The 27131-nt window shown below is 41.1% G+C and overlaps 2 protein-coding genes across 12 annotated transcripts in view; one reads left to right on the forward strand and one right to left on the reverse strand.

Annotated features, from left to right (window-relative positions):
- Positions 1-22399, forward strand: part of KCNC1 (potassium voltage-gated channel subfamily C member 1) — a 188607-nt gene extending 166208 nt beyond the window's left edge. Inside the window, exons 2-4 of one of the 7 annotated variants that reach the window (XR_008315365.1) lie at positions 712-1645; positions 9283-9474; positions 21096-22399. Coding sequence is in view for 3 of the 7 variants with exons in the window: in XM_053291750.1 (XP_053147725.1) it covers positions 712-1645; positions 17646-17834; positions 20245-20381 (1260 nt within the window). In the remaining 4 variants the exon portion in view is untranslated. Of the gene's footprint in view, positions 1-711; positions 8932-9282; positions 9475-17645; positions 17835-20244 lie in introns of those variants that run through there. The other 6 variants (XR_008315372.1, XR_008315370.1, XM_053291750.1 and 3 more) reach the window with 6 other exon arrangements.
- The window catches only part of SERGEF (secretion regulating guanine nucleotide exchange factor), a 188092-nt gene continuing 182362 nt past the window's right edge, over positions 21402-27131 (reverse strand). For all 5 annotated transcript variants that reach the window (XM_053291897.1, XM_053291835.1, XM_053292005.1 and 2 more), the window contains one exon: positions 21402-22948. The gene's annotated coding sequence lies outside the window, so the exon portion shown is untranslated. The remainder of the gene's footprint in view (positions 22949-27131) is intronic.

Consider the following 27131-nt stretch of genomic DNA (forward strand, 5'->3'; position numbering starts at 1 on the left):
CTACTCGTCAGCTCTGAGCATCATGGATCACTGTGTGCAGCCTGAGCACTCAAACACATGACCCTGTATCTGGGGTAAATGGCATCCTCACACCCAGGTTAAGAACTCAGGCTTGAAGAGCAGGCAGCATCAGGATCGGCCCTGATCCCAGTGCTTCACATGAGCAGCCAAATCCAGGCAGAGCTGCCTAAGCCTGGGTTTGCCTGTCCATGTGAACAGCTTCTTACTGACATAACTGATATGGAAGGTTATATTCACTGTTGGCAAATGCTGATCATCTCAAGGCAACTATTGTACACCTATACATTTTGGCAATACATGCTGAAATCTAATAGTCTGAATCAATGTTTGAATTTGGGGGCCCCAACAGAGAATCATATCTTCTCTTTAGGGCAGCATTTAACTGCATGCTTTTCTTCTGAAAAGAAATGGACTTGAGGCCCAGTGAAAAAAAATGCCATGCAATGGAACAACAAGGTTCACAAGAAGTTTATTTAACTGCAAGCATAATATTGTTCCATGGATTAACCTGGCCATGGATATTGTTGCTTTCCTGAATGGGTTCCTTCTGAGAGTCTATAGCCAGAAATTTCTGCTTCTACCAAAGCTATTGCCTTTAATGGCTCCCAGTCAGAGAACTGTTTGCTTGTTTTGTTCTATCACAAACCAGCGTTACTCTCTAACAAATTTCTCTTGTTTTTCTTTCTGCAGTATATCGCATTTGCCTCCCTCTTCTTCATTCTGGTTTCCATCACTACTTTTTGCCTCGAGACCCATGAGAGGTTTAATCCCATTGTTAACAAGACAGAGACGGAAATTGTTGGGAATGACACCCAGGTGCGCATCTATCGGGAAGCAGAGACAGAGGCCTTTCTGACATACATTGAAGGGGTCTGTGTGGTCTGGTTTACTTTTGAGTTCCTGATGAGGGTCATTTTTTGTCCAAACAAGATGGAATTTATCAAAAATACCTTGAACATCATTGACTTCGTGGCCATACTTCCTTTCTATCTGGAGGTTGGACTCAGTGGCCTGTCTTCCAAAGCTGCTAAGGATGTCTTAGGCTTCCTGCGGGTCGTCCGGTTTGTGCGAATCCTGCGAATTTTCAAGCTGACCCGCCACTTTGTAGGGTTGCGGGTCTTGGGACATACCCTCCGTGCCAGCACAAATGAATTCTTGCTGCTCATCATCTTCTTGGCATTGGGCGTGTTAATCTTTGCCACAATGATCTACTACGCTGAGAGAATAGGTGCTAAACCCAATGATCCTAGTGCCAGTGAACACACACATTTTAAAAATATCCCCATTGGCTTCTGGTGGGCTGTTGTCACCATGACTACCCTGGGCTATGGAGACATGTATCCTCAGACTTGGTCAGGCATGCTGGTGGGGGCTCTCTGTGCTCTTGCGGGTGTGTTGACCATTGCCATGCCTGTACCCGTCATTGTGAACAATTTTGGAATGTATTACTCCTTAGCTATGGCTAAGCAGAAGCTACCAAAGAAAAAAAAGAAGCATATCCCGCGTCCGCCCCAGCTGGGATCCCCCAATTATTGTAAATCTGTCATAAACTCTCCACATCACAGTACTCAGAGCGACACATGCCCACTCGCCCAAGAAGAAATGTTAGAAATTAACAGAGCAGGTAGGAAACCTCTTAGAGGAATGTCCATCTGACCGCTAACCTCTATCCTTTTTAGAGATTTAAAGATTCAGTCAGACTGCTTTCTTAGATCAATGGGTAGCACATTATCCATTACCGTTACCGTCCCGCCACCACACATGGAATAATGTGTGGGACATACAGGTTGCAGGGACAAAATGGTACAGGAGAAGCTGACAAACAACATTTAGAAGTGCACGCTATAGGAGCTTTAACACTGGTCCCGTTTAAAGGGACACTTAAAAGATCTGAAGAGAAAAATGCACCTAATGGAAGATTTTTTTTAAAAAAAAGAGTTCTACAGCTTACATTGCTGGACTACATCACTACATCATGATGGCTTCTGAAGGCTGAATGCTTCCTAGCATAGTGGGAGCCAAGGGCACAGATCTTATCCAAAGGGTGCGGGGAAGACAATGCATTGTTTTCCCTAGATATTTTCCCACTTGTTCCAAACTGCTTTTAAAGTGGCAGAAAACCATGCATGGTTAGAGAAACAAGGTGCCCACTTCAAGGATGACTTGCATCAACACATGTAGATTCATGAGACTGCCATGTCTCTTTCAGATGGCTAGTCACCCATTAGAAGGAGAGCTTAGATTCTCCACAGAAACACAACATGATTCACAAGGGAACAAGGCTACATCCATAGCAGGCAACCCAACCTCTTTTTTTAAACAACATAATCTCATAGAAGCTTAGCATTTGGAACAAAAGAAGTATCAATGCCTTCTCCTGGAAGCTTAGGTCCATGATCTACAGCTTCTTCAACCTTCTAACATTAAAAGCTGACTGGAAGGGGAATAATATTTGCCATTTGGGACTAACTTGTACTGAAGAGCCATGAGTGATAATCTCACAGGGTACTTTTTTAAAAAAAATGATAGTGGTAAATGACAGCAATAAGAAAATATTCCCAGACTAAACTATGCTCATATTAGTTCAATGATGGGGGTGGGGAACGAAAATACTAGTCATCATGGAATATATTATAATATCCCATGGCTAGTGGTTAGTTATGGGACTATCTCAGTTTTATGAGACTCCTCAAAGAGCACACCAGGAGAGTTGCCAGGGCTTTGATCTGATTTGTTCAACCCCATAATCTACCTCTACCCATGGAATATCATTGACCTATTCTGTGGAAAAAATCCCAGTAATTTTGAAGTAAAACTTGTTTTGGCCAGTGAAATGAGCATAGGTTGCAGCTATGTGCAACCTTTAGCCTTTTTTAAAAAAGAACTTCCCATGGTACCTATTGCGATAAGTCATTTATGCAGTGCTTCATGATCAACTTTAGTGATTAGGGATGTGTTTAAAGAAGCAGTTAATCCTTATGATGGTCTTGCAGTATCACTTATTTATTTACTTACTTTTGATAGAAATCTAATTGATCACTCCACACGGGTGAGAAATCTCCTCTCTCCATTTCATAACCATGCATGTGGATGCTATTGAACAAACACAAAAGAAGTGCAACATTCCTTTGTGTGTGGTTTCACCTGTGCCAAATGCTGATTTCAAGGAGATGGGGAGGTGACGGGAGAACAATTGACTTTTCTTTCCTTTCTTTGTTCAAGTCTGTAAAATCCATTCAGATGGTAAAGAGCTTTCATTTTTTCCACTATATTTCCCTGTAAAGTTGTTTAACCTTTCAATTTGATTTGAAGACTTCCATTGCACCAGGCTGGCCACAATCCATGCAACGACTGCCTCTTTACTATTTTACCCTTTGCGCACACCTATGTGGTTTCCTCTGTCCATTCTCCTCAGGTTGCAAATGCTTATCATAAAGTCATCACCAAGCAATGAAGCAACTTTTACATGAGTAAATAATTGCACTTCTGGCTCTGTAACGCTGGGAGGATAAGAGCACACTCATGAAACAGCGTGTCACCTTCATCCAACTGCCCAGTATCATGGTAGATTGTGTATCCATGGTTCAGTGTAGAACCATTTTGTTCTCATGAATGCTCTAAAAACACATGTAATACCTGTGCATACAATTTCCTGCTGGCCACTTACTACCTCCTGTGTGATTCATCTCGTATGTGGGATTTGAAGGAGAAACTTCAATGTGAACTGTACTGGATATAACACTAGCAACCATTTTTGTGATTGTAATGACACTTCCATGCAGTCAAGTTCAGACTGAGGTTTCTTCACTCAGTCCTGTACATGAGAAAGCTTGTCTGAAGAAAACAAGTGGCCAACTTGCATGTGTGAACATTGGTGCCAGCAATACATTTTTGTTTTCATCAGCTCCAAGCCCATTCTTTAACCGAGCTGGATTACAGTACCTGCTCATTGATTCAGTACACTCTAAAATAGCAGTTATATATATATTACGGGGTGGTTTTGTTTTGTTGAGAGGTGTGGATGAGGATGAGGGAACGTAATGAAGGACAAATGATTATCTTTCTCCACTCTTATTATCATACACTCCCACTTCCTGTGAGCAGACAGTATGTGGCAGCCATCATCAGCAGATCACACCTAGGTTTCTGGTCATCAGTCACAGAGGTTGGGCACCCCATATCATGGATGTGAGAAGGCTAAAGGCAGACTAATCTGGCCCACACGGGCAATGGCTATAGGATGGATTATAATAGGGAGGGACTGCAAAATGTCCATGTTATCCTGGGTAATATTAAAAAATAAGGCCAAGATAATGCCGCTTTCCATGAAGGAGCATGCTTCTTTCTTTATAACTGTTTCCTCGGCAGTTAGGTATTACTTAGTTCTTTGTATCTTATGGAACAAATTGCTAAGCATTCACAAAGTTGCTTGAGACACAAACTTAATGAATGTTCTGTGCCAGGGGTGTAGCAAGGTTGGAGTGGGCCCAGAGACAAGATTTTAAAATGGGCCCCCCACTCACTGAAGCTCAGCTCATGAAGTAAAGAAATCTTAAATGAGGCTGAATAGTGGTAACAAAAAGCATAGTAATATATATATACCTATGTGCCATAGAACATCATCCTAAATTATTTTTTAAAAGGTTCTGTAAATTGTGGACGATGCAAGTCATTTAATGGTACTAGAGAAAGACATGCTGTTCTGGTAGCTCCAGGTCTTAACACTCACATCAGTTTCGGAGGATGAATACAACTGAAGGAAGCCCGGGCGGGTGCATGGGTGGGGGAGTCAGTCATGTGACTTCCCTCTGGGGAGGCCCCCCAAGGCAGTGGGCCCCCAGACAACTGTCTCCCCTTGCCCTATTGTAGTTACGCCCCTGTTCTGTGCATATGATGTTAGTTAATGCTCTGACCCGATGTATGCAGTTCCCAGTCTTCTTGAACTAAAAAAATGGATTCTTCCAGGTTTAACGTTATGCGAAATTCTGAATTATTTAAAACCTCCTAACTGCCCTCACTGCCAGTCCTAGTCCAATTACAGGACACTGGCATATTTTAAATACTTACATAGGTATCTGCTATTTCCAGCTTTTGTAGTCCATGATAAGAAAAGAGCCATCATGTTAAGTTGATACATTCCCTAAGGCATACTTCAGTGCGATGATTAAAACTCACAGAATGCTGAAGAGAAGAAAATGGTCCCACCATATGTTTTAGAGATCAGCAATATGATATGACTCTGAATCTAGTGCACCTTTGCATCTTGTTCAAAGGTGTTTGCAAGACCCAATTCAGCTCCCTAGGCCAGTGATCAAAATCAATATAACAACTGTTGCTTGGTTCACTTGTATATGCTGATTCTGCTAAGGTGAGCTGATGAATCTAAAAACAGGTGAACCATAAGCACACAGATTCATCTATGACATTCTTGCCTTTGTGTCTCATTAGAGACTTAATAACCGCTATCTATAACTATTGCAGTCTACTTCCTCATAGAGGATGCTTAGTTTGTTGTTGTTTTTTAAGTGTTTTGCCTTTTGAGGAAAGAGTAGATTCCTGACTAGAACTTCACAAAACTCCAGTCTGTTGAAGTCCATGGGGCATATATGAATGTAACTATACAGATGTACATTAATGTATCAGTATTTTATTTTTAAACTTTACCTTGAAACTTGACTATTGCATGGTAATTCTGCCCCAGACTTAAAGTCCCATAGACACTGACTGTTGAATTCAACACAAAATCATTATTTTTCTCATTTATTTTGTTATATAAAGCGCTCTGTGAACTTTTTGTTCACAAGTTCATACTTTAATAATATATAAATATTCATAATAATAGTCAATGAAACCCAGTGTTCAGGTTTATAGCAAACTGTCCAATAAGTGTAACACCTCCAGAGGTGTCTTAGCTTAGAATTAATTACAAAAATCCAAACATTAGCATGGACCATCATGGCACTTTGCTTAAAAAGAAGCCTAACTTGGTGGGGAAGGGTGTAATGTCCCATGTAGTCAAGAGTAATAGATAACATTGTCCCAGAAAACGCTATCTGAAAATAGAATTCTGAAATACGAATGGAGTCCAGGGCTCATGTACTGATTAACGTTGTGTGCACATAAGAACATTTTATGCATGCCAAGAGGGGATGATGGTTTACACCATCCCCCACTTTCCTCTGCTGCCCAATTTTCCCTTCCCTGAAAATATGTCCCTAAGTACTGGCAAATCTTTAGAGACATATTTTCAGTGGGGAGCAGAGGGAAGGGGAGGTTCGGTGTAAATCATCCCTTCCCCCTCACACATGTATGAAATCTTCCAGTGCACATGTGATATTAGTCAGTAAATAAGTCTCTCTCTATTTTTTTTTTCCTTGATGTGTCTGTCAGGCTCAAGATGGCAAGAGAATGGTCCTCAGAATTTTTCCGGTCACTTTGAGTCATGAGTACCATGCATCATTCTGACCTCTTCACTTACAAAAAAGCATAGGTTGGCTCTTTACCCTGGCAAATAACTGTAGGGGTTGGGCTATTTCAGTGGGGGCCACAGTGAGGGGAGGAGGGCTCACCCTTTGTCCCCATGCCATTTCCCTGATTTAACCACCTACCTGAAGCTGCTGTTAGCCATGGAGACAAAAACAGAAGGCACAATACTATTGCCTGATATTCCTATCTCCCACAGCTATTAGCAGCTGAGGCTGTGATTTGCATTGGGGAACTGGTGTGGAGGAAATTTTAGAACTTCTCTCCCCCCAGACCATAGCCCTGATCCAAACTGGCACCTTCTTTCAGCTGCTTTTTCAGAGAAGGGGGGGCGGGACTTTAAATATTGCTGAGTTTCCCACTGCCAATGGCTTTGGCCAGTAATGAGATTATAAAGAAACGCATGGCTGCCATTCAGGCCCCTAATTCCATTCCTGCTCACCCAACAGGAAGCAGCAGAAAGTGAGAGTACAAGTAGACCGCATGGGGATACCATACAATTGGGAGTAGGTGGGAGAATGTGGCATCTTAGTGGGTATCATGTCTGCCCTTATTTTAATATGGGTGGTTCTGGAGGGACAAGCGTCTCATCCATTTTTGTTGTACATTTATAATGTAAAAAACAATGGAGTTATACTAATTTGGATTTTTCCATTGTGGGGAAAACAAATGTTTTGTCCACGTTTCAGTTCATGGTCAAGTTAAAGTTGATTCCGTGCTTTTGTTATAACTGAAATTGGGGGCATATACTGAATATGAACATGCATTGAAATCCTGACTGAACTTGTGTTTTTCACCAAACTGGTACTGAACCTGAACTTATTTGAAACATTATGTTCAGTTGAACTCATTTGACTCCTTGAAATCAATCAAATAGCTTTTATATTCTAAATTTCAGGAGCTCCTTCAATATATTCCATGCTTCAGTACTTAACAGAGAAACAGTCCAATCTCCATGATATTGGCTATCATCTGACCTTGAGACTTTGGCCTCCAGGGTTGAAACATAACCTGCTGTTTACATGAAATGATATTAAAAATCTTTGAGATTGTATATCCTACTAGTTGATTCACTCCATTTATGGTTAAAGAGCAGAGGATATCATATTACGATCCCTTAAATGTCAAAACTGGACTATTGTTCACCCGCATCTTGGTGCTCTATAACATATTGTTGCAAGGAGAGCACTCTAGATATTATTCTTGAATTACCATGAATGTCACTCACCAAAGTGAGATTGGAAGGGTGAGCTAAGAAGAGCCCTCTAACATGTGATGTCACACCAAGCTGTTTGCCTCAGTGACAGTAGTACAAGTGCAAGTTAAGTTGAAAGCAACTGTGAGGTGTCCTTTGAACCTCACTGAGTCATCTTCTCCACTGATGTAAATTGACCCAGCTGTAGTAATTTCAGTGTCGGACTAATTTTAGTCTGACACTGGGTGAAGTTACCAAAACTGCTTACAAAACAGTTATGTGCTGATTTGAACACTTTTTCGCAGCTTAACAAAAACCAGTGCTTGCAACACCTTTGCCCTTCTTCCTTTTTATAGATGGGAAGCTGACGCACTAGGGGTTTGAAGACTGGATCTAGGAATTTACACTGGCTTTACACTGGCCTTCTAATATAGAGCAAATTATGGCTGGTAAGCACAGCTCCAAAAATCATTGGAGATTTGCATAGACATAAATCTCAGGAGTATACTCTTCCTTACTCTTCAGAACATGATGTGAACTTCAGCCAAAGTCTTTTTGTACTTGTTGCTTTCATAAAACAAAACCATTCCTGCTCTCATCATCCTTCTCATTCATTCCTGCTCCATGAATGGCATACATCCCATAAGCTACAGAGCTTCATATTATAGGGTCTATTGTCTAAGAACTGAACTGGACTCAGAGAGTGGTGCTGTAAGATTGTAAGTGGTGGCTAGGAGAGGTGGCTGATGCAATGACTAGCTCTCCTAGCTTTACATAGTAGCATTCTGCAATATCCCCAGGTATCTGACCAGCTCTTTGACTATTCATCCTGCTATGAAACTACCATGATTTTAGTTTGATTTCATAGGTACAGTAACCACTGTGAGTGAGGCTCTAAGTACTGCAAGACCACCGCTAGTTCTGAGGTACTTTTTTTTTTGGAAGTAAATTGCTTCCGGGAACAACCTTTTTTCAGGATTGCACTATCGAACCTTACCAGAGTCACCTTTAAAGAGAGACTGCCTGACCTTCACATGCTCTCATTCTGACCCCTTGTCTTCAGATGTCAGTAAACCAACATGTCACCTCACTCCAAGAAACAGTGCCTCTAAATGGTGGTATTGTCTAGGAGGGAGGTCACAGCGTTGGCCAGTAAGGTTTGTGAGAGATTATTCCCTGAAGTACCTTTATTGGGAGCTACACTTCCTGGAGGGATCCAGTCGAACACATTGGTGAGTAAATACTCACAGGTAGGTTGGGTTTAAGGGCCTCTGGGTTTAGCATGCTAAGGTAAATTCTACCAGCATAAAGTTATCAGTATGAGGATGACATCAAAGTGCATTTAAGAATATATAATAAAGCAATTATAAAGATTTTTTAAAAAAAGATACCACTGATTTTTAAAAAATGTATTCTATTCAAAACTGTAAAGCTCTGAGATAGTTAGAAGACAACTCAGCTGTTGTGTAGGAAGAAATGAATTCTTTTACATGTTCAAGTTTCTCTCTTTTCTCTCTTTCTCTTTCTCACTCTTTGTTTTTTTTTAATTACTGTATGTTGCTTGCAACTTATATATGTTACAGACTGTCACATTTTATATTCTGAAGTTTTTCTTCAATTCCTATCAACCTGAGCTCCATGTTGGGCAACAGAGGACATTAGAATACAGTTCTTTAAATCCAAAACAACAAGGGAAGTCACAGACTGTAGGTAAACTCCATTGAGGTTGTGACACACAATACCTGATGCAAAAGATAGTAATGCCAAAAGAAAAAGTAAGTACTTGACGCGACATGGCACTAACTGGCTAAGTTGCTCTCTTTAATACCGTCTGCATGGAAAACAAGTTAATTTGCATTGCTCTCCAGCAGAATAAGGTCCAAAACATGTTAGCATAAACATAATTGTGCTCCTTGTTTCCAGATCACTTACACCATAGCTTTTGTCAAATTCTAACTCTCCAAGCTGTACTTACATCCATATCCTTTCCAAGCTGTCACCTTGTCATTTCATCATTTGTGGTTTATTGTCTCTTCCCTGTGATTCTTCTCTGTTATAATTTATGATAAATGTAACCGTTGTGTGGTGGTACCCCATCCTTAAATATGTATACTTGGAAGTGAATTGCATTGACTTCAGTAGAACTTACTTCCAAGAAAGAGTGCTTAGAGTTGGAATATGTCATCACCATTCCAAAACTAACAACTGAACCTGTAATTCTGTCTTTTTGAATCCCACCCAAGTGTCTGGCACACATAGATGTCCAATGTCCATATCTGAGCATGGTCTATGCAGAAATCAAGTGGTTATTTTGCTGAATTAGTTTCTGTCTGAAATTACTCCTTTTATTTTCTACAGAGGGAAAGTTCAGATGATTCGTTCCCCATCCATGTGATTAGGAGGAGACAGCATGCCCATTGGAATCATGTGGGCAGGGACAGTATCATCTGAACTGACATTCTTGGGGGAACAATTAGTTGTCAGGTAGTTATGTCTGAGTCCCAGAAGAAAATGCTCTTAACCTCCAATGGCATACATTTTAAGTATTAATTTTGAATTTATAAAGAAAATTAAAAAAAAAATTCCATAACTACATAAGCAGAAAAACATGGACATTACTTATAATTCAGCAAGAAAACATTAGAAATCTGAATCCTAAACTCATAATAATAATGAAATTACAATCTCACTTTGCAATGGCCAGACAGGTCTTTGGTTGAATCTTTTTTCTATTTCCAGTTAAGCTAGTAGGTCCAATCATTCCTTTGACATAGAAAGGGAAACAATTTGCCCTTACCTGACACATGGTTTTCTTATTTTGAAAAATAATACATTTAAAGGGGAAAGCCTTTCTTTAACTTCTGCATCATTTTGCAAAACAGATTAAAGATTTTAAGTTTTCTTGCTATGCCTAAAGAGATTATTAGATACAAATTTTAATTTTATAGTTCAATCCTAAACTTGCTTACTGAGATGCAAGTCCTATCCTGTTCAGAGGGACTTCGTCCAAGGTAAGTATGCACAGGCCTAGTTTATTTCTAATTCTGGCTCCTCTCTAGAATCTCTAGAAAGTATTTTATGGAATCCCCGATCACAAACCTAAATTTCAGATGTCTTTTGAGAAAGATGAGGAAGTTATATTATGTACACCCATTCACTGTTCATATGCATCCACCGTGGCATAGGAGCCACTTCTTCAGAGTTCAATATCGCACCATTGAGGAATGTGTATAAATAAAGCAATCGCGTGGGTGGGGAAAGTTGTATATACTGTATCTTTCCCACCCATGCATTCACTACCATCCTGGACCCATGCTATTGGACCCAACTACATGGTTGGTTGGTTCATTGATATATACCCCAGAAGAACTGGAATTGCATCATGGGGAATGTATTTACAGTGCTGTGGTCGAATATGAAGAGTGCTACAGTGTTGTGTCTGTGCACATTTGCTCTTTCCAAGGTAGATATACTATTGTCTGTGGTGTTGTTTTCAGCACTATGGATACCCAAGATTCATTCTGCATGTCCAGAGTGTAGAAAAGCTGTATGGGGCACAAATTTCAGATCAAGCAAGAGCAATTCAACACACGCATGGAGAACAAAACCCATAGGTTTTCTTCTTTTTTTTATGTTTGTAAGTGAAGACAAATGCAGTGTTCATTATTAAATATAAGGCAATGCTGTTAATTTATAGAAATGTAGATAACTGCACAAAATAAATAATATAATGATTTGATTTGGTATAGGAAGAAAGTAATTTTACTCCTCAAGCTGATAAATAAAATTTTAGTTTTGCAGTTCTTCACAAAATTCCAAGGCTATGAAACCAAAGAAACTAATAATACTGGGTTATCGCACAGACTTCGAGGCTCCTGCCTTTTATTTATTTATTTATTTATTTATTTTTACACTTTTATTTCCGGCTCTTCCTCCAAGGAATCCAGAGCGCTGTACTACATATTTAAGTTTCTCCTCACAACAACCCTGTGAAGGAGGTTAGGCTGAGAGAGAAGTGACTGGCCCAGAGTCACCCAGCAAGTATCATTCATGGCTGAATGGGGATTTGAACTCGGGTCTCCCCGGTCCTAGTCCAGCACTCTAACCACTACACCACATTGGCCTTGGAACCAGCTAGGCTAGTTTGGATGTTAGCAGATTGTAACTAGGCCATTGATAGGAGCCTCCTTGCTTCTTGCTCTTTCTAGTTCCCTCCCTGGCTTCCTGGATCAGGCCAAACATAGCTTGCTGTTACATCCAAATTGGCAAACTATAGGATTGGAGGATAAGGGCTTAAAGGGCGTATACAAGCTAAGAGTCAAACCCTATAGCCAAACCATAATTCAGCCATTTAATCCAAAATAAACCACTGTGTGTCATCATATGGTGATGCAGCTCCATTTGGACCTGCATTGATTTTTAGATTATCAAGTGTGCCAAAAAAAAATAAATGGCATGGACAGTGGAATGGATAAAACAAGGTCAAGAGTTACACTTCAGAATTCATTTTCACTTTTAAAAAAGGGAATAAAGGGAGCTATTCACAGGATCATTTGAGAGGGCGGGAGAGTAGGAAGGCTGCAAAACCTTACTTACCCTCCAGATGATCCTTCAAATGTGGCTGGGAGTGTGGATTGCACTCACAGACAAGTAGTGCTGTGCCAGGCAGTGTAGAGCGCTGGAGGCCGGGACAATGCATCCTGACCTCCAGGTATGCCCAGGGGTGCACCTAGGTGATTTGGATGACCTCACCACCTAGCTGCAAGCCCCCCCCCTGCACCCCTCCAAACCTCCTTGGGGGGGCCATCACCAAACTTCCATGTTTTTTAAAAAATATTTATTATTATTATTGCTACACAGTCAGAGAGGTCTTATTGACTGGTTTGTTTTATCCAGACATCGAGTCCTTACCAAGGACCTGGGATGGCTGAATTTTATTATCAGTGTTGTTGCTGTTATTGTAGATATCATCGCAGAATATAGGCTGTCCCCAGTAATAGGGGTGTGCAAGGTTCGGAGGCCCCCCGGACGGGCACAGGGGGGGCCTATCGCTTTAAGCGGGGGGGTGGTAGTACTTACCCCCCCGCCGCCGCTCTTCCCCCTCCGGCGCTGTTCCCATCAAGGAATCTTCTTGGGGCGGCAGAGTTCCTCTCTGCCGCCCCTGCCTGCCCCCGTCGTTGTCTCAAAATACTTCCAATGCTGCCCCCGTCATTGCGAAAGCCCACAGACGAGCGCTAGCGGCGCGCATGCGCCCTGCGCGCCGCGCGCCCGTCTCTGATGCTGCCGCACGCGTGCTGTGATGTATGCGGCGCTGCATATGTCACGGCGCGCACGGCAGCATCAGAGACGGGCGCACGGCGCGCAGGGCGCATGCGCGCCGCTAGCGCTCGTCTGTGGGCTTTCGCAACGACGGGGGCAGCATTGAAGGTATTTTGAGACAACGACGGGGGCAGGCAGGGGCGGCAGAGAGGAACTCTGCCGCCCCAAGAAGATTCCTTGATGGGAACAGCGCCGGAGGGGGAAGAGCGGCGGCGGGGGGGTAAGTACTACCACCACCCCGCTTAAAGCGACAGGCCCCCCCTGTGCCGGACCGCCGGACTGCCGGACCTCCGGACTGGTCCGGCGTTCTATGGAATGTTGCCGGACCGAACCGTGCACACTCCTACCCAGTAAAGCTGCTTTTTGTAATTGGCTGATGGCGATTTCTGTGGCCCCTATGGTGTTGAAGTAATCTTCAAGTTGTTTTGGAATTGCACCTAGGGCACCAATAACCACTGGGATTATTTTGGTCTTTTTCTGCCACAGCCTTTCAATTTCAATTTGTAGCTCTTTGTATTTTGTGATTTTTTTTTCTATTTCTTTTTCTTCTGTTCTGCTTTCCCCTGGTATTGCTACGTCAATTATTTTGACTTGTTGTTGTTATTATTTCTTGTTTACACAGTCAGACAGGTGTTATTGACTGGTTTGTTTTATCCAGACATCAAGTCCTTCCCAAGGACCTGGGATGCCAGAATGTTATTGTCAATTGTTATAGATATCGTCGCAGAATATAGGCTGTTCCCAGTAAAGCTGCTTTTTGTAACTGGCTGATGGTGATTTCTGTGGCCCCTATGGTGTTGAGGTGCTCTTCAAGGTCTTTTGGAACTGCACCCAGGGCGCCAATTACCACTGGGATTATTTGGGAGAAGGACTCCTCCGCTCTCCCCGCCCCACAGCCACCCCTTGGCCTTAGACCTGTAATAGTTTTTTTTATTAAAAGGAGGTTTCGCGGGGTGGGCGCAGGGTGGCCTCTGGAGGCCCTTGGCCCTGGCCGTTTGGAGTCCCCCTTGGACCTTGGAGGACCTGACAGGGTCCCCAGGGCCTGGGGCAGCTTAGAGCACCTCTGGGTATGCCACAATGCACCATGCGTTAAGTGCAGTGCATTGAGGATTCCCCCTTCAGATCGGTGCACTGGATGCCTGTCTCTGTGTCTCCTCAGGCACGCAGCCCGAGCAGACACACATGATCCCGCCAACTAGATTAAAGGAGCCCTTACTCCCTTAACCTAGGCTAAAAGCTGGGTTTTAAAAAAGGTTGGTTGGGGAGAAATGCCAGGATCCACATAAATCCTTGGGCTCTACACGAGCAGCCTAGCCCAGGCTAGGTTGCCCTACCCTGTGCTAGGCTACTTGTGAGAACTGCCTCAGTGCCTTTGCTGAAGGTAATGTGTCCTCCATTTTAGCTCAGCTTTAAAGGCTAAGCTCATGAGTGTGAACAAGTTTGTGAAACAGACAATCCCATTCATGTGACTGATTCATTCTACCATCTTAGTCCTAGACCTTTCACTACCATGTCTCCCTGTAAGTTTGGTACAATGCTGAGACCTTTGCAGTTGTGCTGTACGCACACAACAGTAACTGCATCCAATCCTTGGAACTTGTTCTCTCAGACGATAGCACCACCCTGTTCCCTTTGTATAATTTATGTTGAATAAACAATTTGTTGTTTCCTGGCCTCTTTAAAGAAAATCTGGCATATGGGAAAACAAATATAATATAACCTCCTTGATCATAACTTAGTTTCCCTTTAAAATTCTCCGCACCAACATCCAGGTCTTCCTCATCCAGTTCTAGCTCTGGAGAAGAGAAGCACCTTGTCAGGTACTCTGGTTGACCCACTGTACTAGAATGAATACTGACATCCTTTTACCATATTTACCCGAATTGAAGACAACTCTGAATTTAAGATGCCATCAAGTCAGTGTTGACTCCTGGAGACCACAGAGACCAACAGCGGTTAAATACAAGTTATACCTACATTTCCTCAAAAGGAACAGGACTCTGAATTTATGGCAACCTCCTGATGTCTAATATTAAAAAAATCCTGGGGGAAACCTAGTTTTTGATTCAGGTAAAGACAGCATCAAGAGGCAATTTATGACAGGAGAACATACCTGCCTATGTGGCTAGAAAAATATTACCACACACATCCACACTTAATGATTGGTTCATATAGTTCCCTAAGCAATCTCTTTCTAGACACAGTGCATCAGTATGAATACTTGCATACTTCCATCACATCTACAATGTAACAGGTGACATTTTTATTTATCTAATTAATTCATCACCCACTTTTAAGACTTTCTTAAAATCCAGGAGTCACATTTCTTTTTTACAATATTAACAACAATATGAACTTAATTGTCTACATTATTCATACCAAAGGCACAGTTGGTGCTATCTCTTTGATATTCTATAATTAGCAGTGACCAGCAGCAAGCAGGTCATCACAAGATCAGTTTTTTGGGCCTGTTATTGCACAACAGCAAAAAAAATCTGTTTTTGTTACAGAGGCCTATAGATAAGACTGAGAGTTATACAGCAGTGTGACTTGGTGCGACTGTGCACACACAGTGCAATGCAAGGTGTCTATCTCCATATTATCTTTATTTTCCAGGTGCAAAACATGCAAAAAGCATTTTGCAAAAGTAATCAATAAATGTCTACATCTATCCATTTTGTTAGGTTGTCTTGTATATTTTTAAAGATAATTAATGCCATGGCTTTTCAAACGTTCTTTCTTTCTGGGAAAGTAAATTTGTTGTAGGGAGAATAGAAGATGGGGATAGATATGAGAAATAAGAACACTGTGGTACATCTGTTTAGTAGTTTCGATTGTGCATCCCATGCACAACCTGCCCCCATTCGTGTCTGCAGTTAACACTTCACCAGTCCTCGAACCTTGTCCATTCAGCCCCCAACATGGACAGTAGCAGTTGCTTGACTGACATGGCTGCACAGTCAGTGAAAACACTTCTACCGAAGTTCTAGCTCCTTTTCTGACCCATTCAACTTATTGTACAGGTTGAGTATCCCTTATCCAAACTGCTTAGGACTAGACGTGTTCCAGATTTTGGACTTTTCTGGATTTTGGAATATTTGCTACTACCTGTAGTAGTAGTAGTAGTTGTTGTTAATGCTACAATTACTACTACTACTACTACCAATAATAATAATAATAATAATAATAATAATAATAAACTCATACATGAACCCAGGCACAGCATCCCATAGCCCTCTGGCTAACTGTAGAAGCCTCTGCTTCTGCCATCCCCGGGCAACTGGCAGTTGGACAAGAGAGTTCTTTTTGGGCATGGATTTGGAAGCCGGCTTCCTGCAGCTCTCCTGGTTGATGTTTGGGGTCAAGCTGTCTGTCCTCTTCCATACAGTTTATATACAGTGCCCTTCAAATTCTAGAGACCCAGAATGGTTGGCTGCTTGTTTTATACCTAGTCTCTTTGATTGCTGTCTTCTGTTTTACCCCACTGGATTGGTTTTATAGATAACTACGAATCAATGAACAAGTCAGAATTAGTGTCTAAGTGTGGCATGAGACTGAAATCTATAACTGCTCGATCTACTGCCCCATAACTATGCAGGATCATCTGTCTTGTCCATCCAACTATCTTTATGAAATAAGCATTGTGCAACCGAGGATTTGAATACTACAAGTATCTGTGCTGTATCATTCAAAGAAATATGAAATTCCCTACAAAGGGGTTCCTTTTATGCCTGGTGATTCCTCCTTGGCCAAAACATCCCTATTGAACTATGCCATATTTCGAGTATATTTGCAATATACTAATTTGCACTTTAAAATGTTAGAAGAGCACTTTAAATTGCTTTGAGATTGTGAAGCGAATCATACAGAGAAAAACTGTCTGTTGTCATGGAAACAGGTGGATCAAAATGGACACATTTAACAACCCATTTTCATCATTTGCAATGTACATTTGTTTTCAAATCTCATCAGCTGCTTGGTTATCTTGAGATACATAGCATCTTGTTCTACCGTTGCAAAAGGCAACAAAAAAGTCGTTCACCAGCAAATGGATTTTTATTATGAAGAATCCATGTTCTGCTATCATATTTTCACTGTGTCCTCTGTGTGTCTGTCTAAAATGTGTGCCACCATTTTGTGTATTCCAAAATGGAAATAAATCAGAAGCAACTTGTGTAAGGATTATTTCCCACGAAACGTTCCACAAAAGGTATATCAGCATACCTAGGATATCCTCAAGTACCACAAAACAAATAATCATCAGTGCCAGTCTCCAAAATGCTGTGAGTTCTAGGAAGTTTCATGAGAAACAGCTCATTTCGGTGCCATCTTACGTCATGCTAAATATAATCATGTTTCTAATTGCAGACTTCTGCTCACAGAGCTAGGAGCCAATGCTACCCTATTTCTAACAAGCTGGTATTTCCCCCTCTCACTTTTTTCCTTTTTTATTATTTAATTTAAGTTTGGTGCACTGCACACCATCAACTTACCTAGGACAAATGTACTACTCCCCCCCCCCCTTTTTTTTTCTGTGTCACTACTAGCTGTTGAACCCTACCAACAGATTTCATTTGGATAAAATCATTCTTAGTGTTTCAATAGCCTTCTGCTTATATGTTTGAAGATCCGAAACTGAATGGGGAGGTGGCCAAGGCGGCGCTGGCAAATGAAGACTGTCCCCACATAGACCAGGCTTTGTCACCCGATGAGGGCCTGTCCTTTACCCGTTCTGGCACTCGGGAGAGATATGGACCTTGCTTCCTCTTATCAACCGGGGAATATCCCTGCCCGCCTGATGGAGGAATAAGAAAGGGTATGTAGATAAGGTCCGGTAATCAAATAGATAGTAACTTAGTTTAAGAGAGAAAGTACCAACTGGCAAGTAATAGGCTTGTTTTAGATATTTGCTTCTTGCATTAAAAGAAACAGCCTGAAGCTTGCATTTTAAGTTGCTAATCAGTGTGTCTGGGGTAAGAACAGTGGTTCCCAAACTCTTTAATCTGTGTACCCTTGGCAATTTATTTAATCTTACATGGAAATCCAAGATGTGCACGCACTGGCCCCCATTATCTTTGCTTTTATGTTGCTGCGTATCACAACTTCCTTACACTCTGTCCACGCAATCCCTGGGCCCAAATGCTTCCAACTCTTTCCCCAATGTTTTCAGCATTTTTATTATTTTAGTTTCTGCCACCTGCTCATTCTCTATTCTCTTTCCTTGAGAGGCTGACAAAGGAGAGGGACAGGTACAAACATGTTCAATGGAATGTTGGAAGTTCTAAGAATCTTGTGGAAAACCTAAACATTTACAAATGGAATGCAAAGGACAATGGTTATCCATCTGTTTTGTTTTGTTTTTTTAAAAATCCCCTGACAAATGTTTATGTGTGCTAAGGGTACCAGTCCCACAGTTTGGGAACCACTGAACTATGTGGGGGGAGCTAATCTACATCATGCACTACCACATCAAGCAACCTAGACCCTCGTGTTCACTTGTTTCAGTGAGTACTAGTAAAGAGTAGTCTACAGTATCCTCAATCTATTTCAGCTTTCCTCCCAAGACATGTGGGAACCTCATTTATTGGAACAACCCATGAACAACAGCTATTTGGAAGGAGCAGGCATATTCAAGTCATTAATTGGTCACCTTGGTCTTTATACAGCACTCAAGTTAAAATTCTAGCACAAGTGGCTTCATAACTGAATGGAATGGCCACCATTCATGAAGAGGGAGTAAGCTACCTTCCCCCCCTCCATGTTCATTTGTATTTACCATTGTTAGCTTTTGTTATTAGGGCCTGTTACTGATCTCCCTAAATAATCGGATTTTACTTTTATGACAGTGTTGACTGGACCCATTATTAAATGAAAAACAAGAGTGTTATATTTTTAAAGCAGACCATTGCTTATAATGATAAAACTGCAGATATCTTAATATACATCCTATAAGATTAACAAGTGCATATCTAGATAAAGTGTATTATTTAAATTCCCATATAACTTCAGTGTATGCCCTGGGAAATTCCAACAAAGATGGGCAAGCTCCAGAGTGGCCATGGAGCTTCATGTAAGCAGGAGCTGAATGTTCCAGGGAATATTCCAAGACAGTGAATGGGGAATAGCCGCTGCTTGCATTGAGCTTTGGGTGAGCCCTCCCCATTTGGGGGGGGATTGGGCCATGGACTGTAAGACTGCATATGGGCATACTTCAAAGCCTGTAGGGAGTAAACCATGGCACAGGACATTACTCTACAAAAACTGCAAGATGAATTGCATGATGGTATAAAAAGAAAGTATAGAATAAATGCCAGTTGTAGAAATAGAGCATATATAATTATAATTTCAATGCTTATTATTGATAAGATATAGTAGGATCACTGTACTTTCATGTGAAAGTATCTCTGCTAAAATTGACCTTTGTAGCAAAGTGTTTTATATTTGATTCTGTATTGGATAGGCGTTGGCCATTTTCATTCAACTTGAGCCTTTTGTCAGTTCTTGCTTCAGTGTATTGTGAGACTGCTACAAAATGGTACCTCTTTTGGGATGAAAAATGTGCAGTTCCCACAATGCACCTCAACAGGAACCAGGCTCTGCCTGTTGACTGAAAGTAAGGCCAGCTGGCTAAAGAAATAATAAATGTCAGCATATTGTTGGCCTGTTTGGGGAAACATATATGTAGAAAGCATCTTAAGTGTTCCAACTGAATTTCATTTTATAGATTGTGTAACTGTGTCTATAACTTGCTGAGCTGTTTTTCCGCATGTCTAAAAACTGGCAGAGAGGGGAAAGGAAAACAAATGCATGCAAAATGCTGTACACACATTGAGTAGTATCTCTATGACAACAGAATACATTCTTTTGCCTTTTTTTTTTTTTAAGGTTCTAAGACAACTTTGGGGCGGGTGGCTGATATTGAAATTATGTGATGTGAAAATAGTGTTCAGTACAATCACATACAAAACAAAAGCAGACTATCCATTCCCCTGTATTTATTCCAGCTGCTTTATGGCACTGCCTACATTATGGTAAGGGGTGTCCATCTGAGAGAGGGGGTCTTTCTCTCTACCATTTTCTTTTTGTTTCTTATGCAGACTTGTTGCAAGGGGATACTACTCTCAGCATGTCAAAGCATGAGGATGCTACTGATTTGGCGACCTTGTTGACCATTCTGTTGTTGATCCAATGCTGTATTTTTGCATTTTTGTTTCTTTTAAACAAAGGTTATGAAATGTCAAGGAGCCTTAACAGCATAGCTGGCATAAGTGGAAAAGCAATAGGATTATCCTCAAAGCCTGCACCCTACAGTTCTCCTAGCCCAACGAGACATTCTTGGTCCCCCATCCCATCCATTTTATAGCATGGATCAGAAGCAGAACATGGTCTAAATAATAGCCAATAAAAAATAAAATTATTTCTAATTACCCTATGCAGTGTCGCATACAATGCAGATTATGACATTTGAAGATGTCTTGTCTCTCGGTAGCATCTCATGGGGATGGTGTTACTACTGGTGTTAGTAATACTTTCATAGATAACATCCTTGATAAATAGTGCTGAGATGACGCTAGTGGGTGTTAGCAGCTTTGGTGGGCCATAACACTGCATGATATTGGTACATAAGACAATAAGGTGGATGGCACTATGTAGTTTTCTCTAATGGTGCATCATGCTAGTATGTGCTGTTTGTTGCTAATGGTGGATCCACTGGCTCTTATGGAATGGGTTAGGCATTTAGTCCAATGCTGAAACTTGCCAACGATGGAAGATTTTGCTTTTCTCAGGATATTTTTGAGCCATAGGAACCCTGCAGGAATTTGAGCAAAACACGCGCAGTAGGATGAAACTTTGCATGGGCGCCTATTCTAAGTTGAAAGCAATAAGATACACTGTAGAGAGGTCTCTAGCTGGCTGGCTGTGACTGCATGGGAAAAAACGTACTGGCAGAGAAGAAAACTGGCTGCCTCTGCATGTAGCTCTTTCTACCTTAATCCTCCTTCCTTTAAAACGCCCAGCTTGATTTTAAAAAGCACAGGAGAGAAGTTCAAGTATTGATTATATTCTTTACATGCAGATCTTTGCAAAGAAAGTCCTGTCATTGCTAAATATATGCCAACAGAGGCAGTCAAAGTGACTTGACATGGAGAGAAGGAGATGGACAATGATGGCTTATAAACGTCTGGGTGGAACTGTGCGGGCATAGAAGACCTCCTCCTTTGGACAAATGTAATCTCACTCCATGCAAGTTTGCAGGATGATTCTATGTGGTTTCAGAGATATAAGTAGATTCGCAGGCTTTTTCTATGGCCAAAATGTAACAGACGGTAGACTTTTTTGTTGTTCCATAGCATGAATTGCATGAAAACAAACCAACCAATCCTGCAATTGTATGAGTAACTTTAAAGAGAGGGGGGAAAGGCAAAGTGATATATTTTCTTTCAAAGCTCTTTACTTTTACATCATTGTTGTAGCCAAAATGTAAAACATTCTCAAAACCGTACATTCCTTTGCTATGGATTGCTTCTTTTTGTATACAAGATAAAAATTATTAATGGTTTTAAAAGTGAAATCAGGCGGTCATATTGACCACGCCTTCATAAACTCATCACACTGACATGGAAATCAAGAACTCTTCATTCAACTACAATTGTGTAAAATGTACAAACAACCTTCTTTTCCTGTCTGTTTTTGTTGGCATGCTTGTGAAACATGGGGCCACTTGTGGACCTCATGGTAACAGCTGGTCTAGATTTATTTTCCAGCTCTGGTTACATTGTAATTTATTGGTGTATAGATCCAATGTGAAGACCCTTCATGACAAATTGTTCATATTAAGTAATCAGTAATGAATTTAACAAAAAAGTGTACTTTTTTAAAAAAGCAAACAAATCTGGGACTTAAAAATACGCAAATCAGGAAACTACTCAAGTACAAACTTTTCTCAAAGTTTAAGAAACAAGACAATGACATTGTATGCAATTTAGTACTTCTGAGTAAAATGCATGCACAATGTTATGCAAAACAACTCTAGCATGAAATAAATTTTGTATCATGGTTTCAATGCCTGATGTATAGTGTAAATCAGAATTCTTTTCTGAAGTGATCAGAGGTTTCCAGGGACATGCTTCTGAAATCATGAATAAATGCAATACTCCCAGTGAAAATATGAGAGAAGAAGCTTGCTTTTGCTTTGCTTCTAAAATAGCAACATTGGTGAGCACTGAGCCCCCAAATCCACGAAACAACTTGTGTCTTCAGTCTTCACAGCACTAATAAATATAACAAATTGAAGGTAAAACATAGACTTATGTAGGTCTCCCTCCCTCTCTCTCTCTCTCTTCCCCCTTAATAATAAAAGTTTGGCTTTTTAGTTGACAATGTGCATTCAGTTTTTTTCTTACTTCTCTGGTTCTCTGAAATTTTCCACTTTGCAACAGCAACCCACTTCCTATAAACCTTTACGGGGGTCTAGAGCAAAAGAACTCTAGCGTGTAGTAAGTTAAGTGTCTTAAGTTGCCGGATATTATAGCAACAGAAATTCAAGAAAGCAAAGCCATCTTATTCAATTTCAGATGTGAAGACTAAAAGATATAGATTACTTGTCAGAAGCATTGTTGTCGTTACAGCATACCAGGTAAAGTGCATCTTCAAGAGTTTCAAATTCACCATTGTATCAGGAGTGTAATTGCTTGGCAACTTTCCAGGAAGAAGGCAAGGCTTCTATAACTGTTGGTAAGTATCAGCTGAAAACTTCACAGGATAAACTTCAGAAGAAGGGCAAAAAGACCAAAGAGAGCAGGCCCAGCAGTGATGGTAACAGTTAGGTAAAAGTACAAGATATTATTCACTCCTCGTCCTGCCAAAAAACTTTCTGCTCCTAAAGATGAGTAATGGGTATGTCAACTTTAAGAGGCTGCATCGTCTTACCTTAAAAAGAAAGTATAAGGGTCAAACTACATGAGACGCTTAGTAGTATCTGTATTTTTACAGCTGCCAGGCAAACAGTGACTTTGGAGAATGATTTAGATTGGGGCAAATGGCAGAGGGAGAAAGGGTGCCCCTGCCCTGATCAAATTCAGAACCCCCCTCCCTCTGTTTTAAAGGAAAAATAAAACCGCAGGAAGATTCAGTCATGGACATTTGGGATCACATGGCCTAGAAGACAGGGTTATGAAGGTTTCTGCTTCTTTTAATGAATTTATTTCTTAGCAAATGTGAACACTGCCCCAAACTTTCATCTCTGGTTGGTTACACATTTCCTCTGTTAGTGCTGAGGAAATAATAATTGGCTTTTTGTTCATTTCTTTGAAGCCCTACCTGGAAATATGTCAGCCCTACCTATCGAGGCAGCTGACCTCGGCCCTGGTTTAAAGCTACTAAGGATCCAGGAAAATGTATATTTGCCATATAACCTTTTATTATTTTAACCACTGTATTCTAAGCCCTGGAGAAAAGTCTGCTCACAGTCCCTTATTGCCATAAAATTAATAGCTTTGATTACAGTCATAGTTGATGAATCCTACATACATATTCTCCTTACCCAATGCCGAGTTCAGAGGAATTTCTTTCTGGTAATTAGCAGCTTCAGCCACCAAAGCCCAGAGGTGGCTTGATCCCCTTTCTTTCCCAAGCACTTTATTACCAGCTCCAGTATAGGCATTTCACTCAAACAGATTTCCAAGTGTTTCAGCCTGCGCTTTGCATAATTTGATTATTTTATTTTATTTTAAAACGAACTATTAATTTCCATTCACTGCCTTGTAGGAGTCCGGTTACAAAAGCTCAAAGCCTTTGGCATCTGCATAGTTCAGCATCACTAACAATATAATAACCTAAATGGACACACAATTCTTCAATGAAACTCAAGCTACACATGACAGATACAGATCTGTGTGTAAACCCAGATCTATTCTATTAATTTAGAAAGCAGAAGAGTTGGGAGTTGACTTGGGAGTTCAATTTAAAAAGCAAAAAACAGTGTGTGGGTAAGGAAGGCGTAATCTTCCCCCACTCCCTGCAATCTGCCTGCAGAGATTATTTCCCCTAGCTGGATTATAACCCTGGAAATTAGTACAGCTGACGAAAAAGTGCTTGGGAGAGGAGCTGCTGCAGGGATATTGCAGCAACAATCTAAAGAAAGAAAAACTGGTTTCTGCGAAAGGAATGTGGGACTACAGGGACATGATCAGGACACACATGGTAAAGTACGCCCTTGAGTTCTGGAAGGAAAGATGATTTTAAAATATTCATATCGGTCAGTCAGTTTTTATGGTTTGAGATTTTGTTATAATATCTTGGTGAAACAGAGGTCAGCAAATGAAGTTTAATTACAATTACATGCTTACAAACTACTATTACAAAGAATATCTATATACCACTCTTCAACTAAAGTTGATGGTGGACATGGACGGACCACCATCTGGTTAAGGTTGGACTTACGACCACTTCCCACCTCCGCAAGGGTGAGGGGCCTATTAGAAAGGTCCGCCTGAATTGGTTATTGGATCCATTAAGATTCCAAGAAGCCTTGGAGGGATTTAATGTTGGCTTTGCCAGTGACCCTGTTGATGCCCTGGTTGAGAATTGGAACTTGCTCACCAGGGCAGTAGACACAATTGCTCCCAAGCGTCCCCTCCAACCTGCTTCAAAATTGGCCCCTTGGTATACGGAAGATCTATGGGGCCCTATGGTCTATCTAGAACAGTGTTCTTCATTGTAAGGCCTGGGAGCTAGTGGTAGCTTCCTGGCTCATGGCTGTCATTCTACCTATTGCAGCCTGCCTGTTTGTTAGCCACTATATCTGGACTGAGTCTCTCGATATAGGAGGAAGATCACTCGTTGTATATAGAAGTTCCCTGTTGATGTTTCAGGTGGGCCTTGGGTCTTATTCTAACTAAGTTTGTATATAACAGATTGCTTAGATTCCTCCCTTTCTGCAATAATGCTGATAACTCTTGATTTATCCTGGCTGAGGATGCAGATATTCAGGTTTGAATGGACCCCACTTGAACAATATTTCTATAGGTTCAGATATGAACCTCTTCTTCCATGTTCCTGGCCCACAATTTCCTGGGGAAACAGCAAATCACCTGTAACTCTTTCAGAGTTATCAAATTACATTTTGACATCCTTCACTTGCTTCTTGAGTTGATAAAGCTCAGCAGTTTGTTGGATCATATTAATTCATTTTTCAGCTGGATTATTCTTATCCTTCTGGGTAAATATATATTGTTGGAAAAAACAGCTGAGGTGTCCTTAGCTTTAATAGAAGAGGGGAGATATGCCATCTCCCCCCTTAAGGTTTCTAAAATAACTTCTCAATATATGCAGATTCTTTCTGTGCTTAAAATTTAGTTTTATGTTGGATGTTTGAGTAGTTTTTGTCTTGACTTTTGCATTTGATGTGTTAGATTCTCAGTAGGAAGAGTTTTCCTATTGTCTTGAAAGCTATCCTGGTACAGTAGATGAGAAGTCTATGAGATCGTGTACACAACCTCGTTGGGGAGGGCAGATGGCAAGGCAGGCTCCTCCCCGCACACGATCACCCTTCCCTTACAGTTCTGCTGCTTGTTGTGGCACATGAGCCGAGCCAAGACAATCAGAACAGCCAGGAGCTGGAGGAGGAAGTCCACCTGCATTCCACAATGCTGTGCCAGGACCATGGTACATTGGGGATTCCCCCACTGCTCTTGCCACCTGATTTTGTGCACACCTGGACTGCAAGCAAATGACCGGGGACAGGTGTAGAAGGGTGCGCTCACACCCTTGCACCCAGTAAAAGCACAGGTAACAAACTCTGGGTAGCCAGTAGGACAGTGCTGGGATCAGGCCTGATGATCACGGTGCTCCAACCGAGCACTCCTACCTGGGTAGGGATGCATGCCTGGGTAGGTCTGCTTGCGTGAAGAGCCTCTATTTCTATTCTGGCCTGTCTGCTGGCTACTTACGCATTAGATAACTGCTTCACTCATCCCCTCTGAATTGCAAAGATTTGCTGGACTGGAGGGGGGAGGATTTCACTATCAACACATCATACTATTTATTAGCCTTTAAAAGAGAGCCTAATTCCTGTACCTGTGTCCTTAATTCATTTTGGCATATTTGGAAAGTATTATAATTTCCCACACTTAATTCCTTGTGGACTTTTGAGTAAAAGCTTGCTGTTAACATTCCCAGTCCAATTAAAGAACTAAGAACATGTAACTGAGCATTAAAATTTAGTTAACACTTGCTTAATAATCTGTTACTTATGCCAACAAATTTTGTACTGAATTTCCAGTCTCTATAAAATATTTTGATAAAACATCAAGTTAAATTTTGCAAGATTCATTAAAAGTGAAATTTGCCAAAACATGAAGCACTGGTATCTTCCAGGGAAATAGGAACTGATCATTTGTATTTCCAATGAATGGCTAACATCCTCACTAATGATGTGCATGTGAAGCCTAAACATTGCAATTCTAACAGCCTTGCTTCTGAATCATGGGTGTTCATGTGACTGAGTGGAGTGATGCAGTTTTTGCCAATCCGCACCCACACAACCCAAGTAGTGTTGCGTATCTGTCGGTTTTGTTGCAATTCATGTAACCTGGGATCAGCAAAAAATGCCCCCTTCTCCAAGCATCTGGGCTTCAGGAGCAGGGCCATTAGCACTGAACATGTGGGGTTTTGGGGCTGCACATGTGTACTGCTAGGGAGGATGTCAGCCAATGATTTAAGCTGAATAAATGCCTAAATAAACTGAGGCAGAGACAAACTGATCTATGGATTAATTTGTATCTGCTTCAACCCAGGTTCCTGGGGAGATTCATTTTTCGTGGATGTTTGGCCTGTGTTTAGTAAATCTGTCATTAGTATCTGTTTAGTATTTGGTGTATGGTTTATATCCCCTTTAATACCTTTTCTCAGCTTCTTATGATTTTAAAATACTGTGGACCCAAAACATCAAAGGAGGTATCACAGAAGAATATACAATCACACACACACACACACACACACACACACACACACACACACACACACACGTCTCACCGTTGACAGAGCAAAGGCATTTTGCGCAGATTACATTTATAGGAAAGTTCAAGAAATTTTATATATATATATATATATA

Source organism: Hemicordylus capensis, chromosome 1, assembly GCF_027244095.1.
Source record: "Hemicordylus capensis ecotype Gifberg chromosome 1, rHemCap1.1.pri, whole genome shotgun sequence".
Lineage (NCBI taxonomy): Eukaryota > Metazoa > Chordata > Lepidosauria > Squamata > Cordylidae > Hemicordylus > Hemicordylus capensis.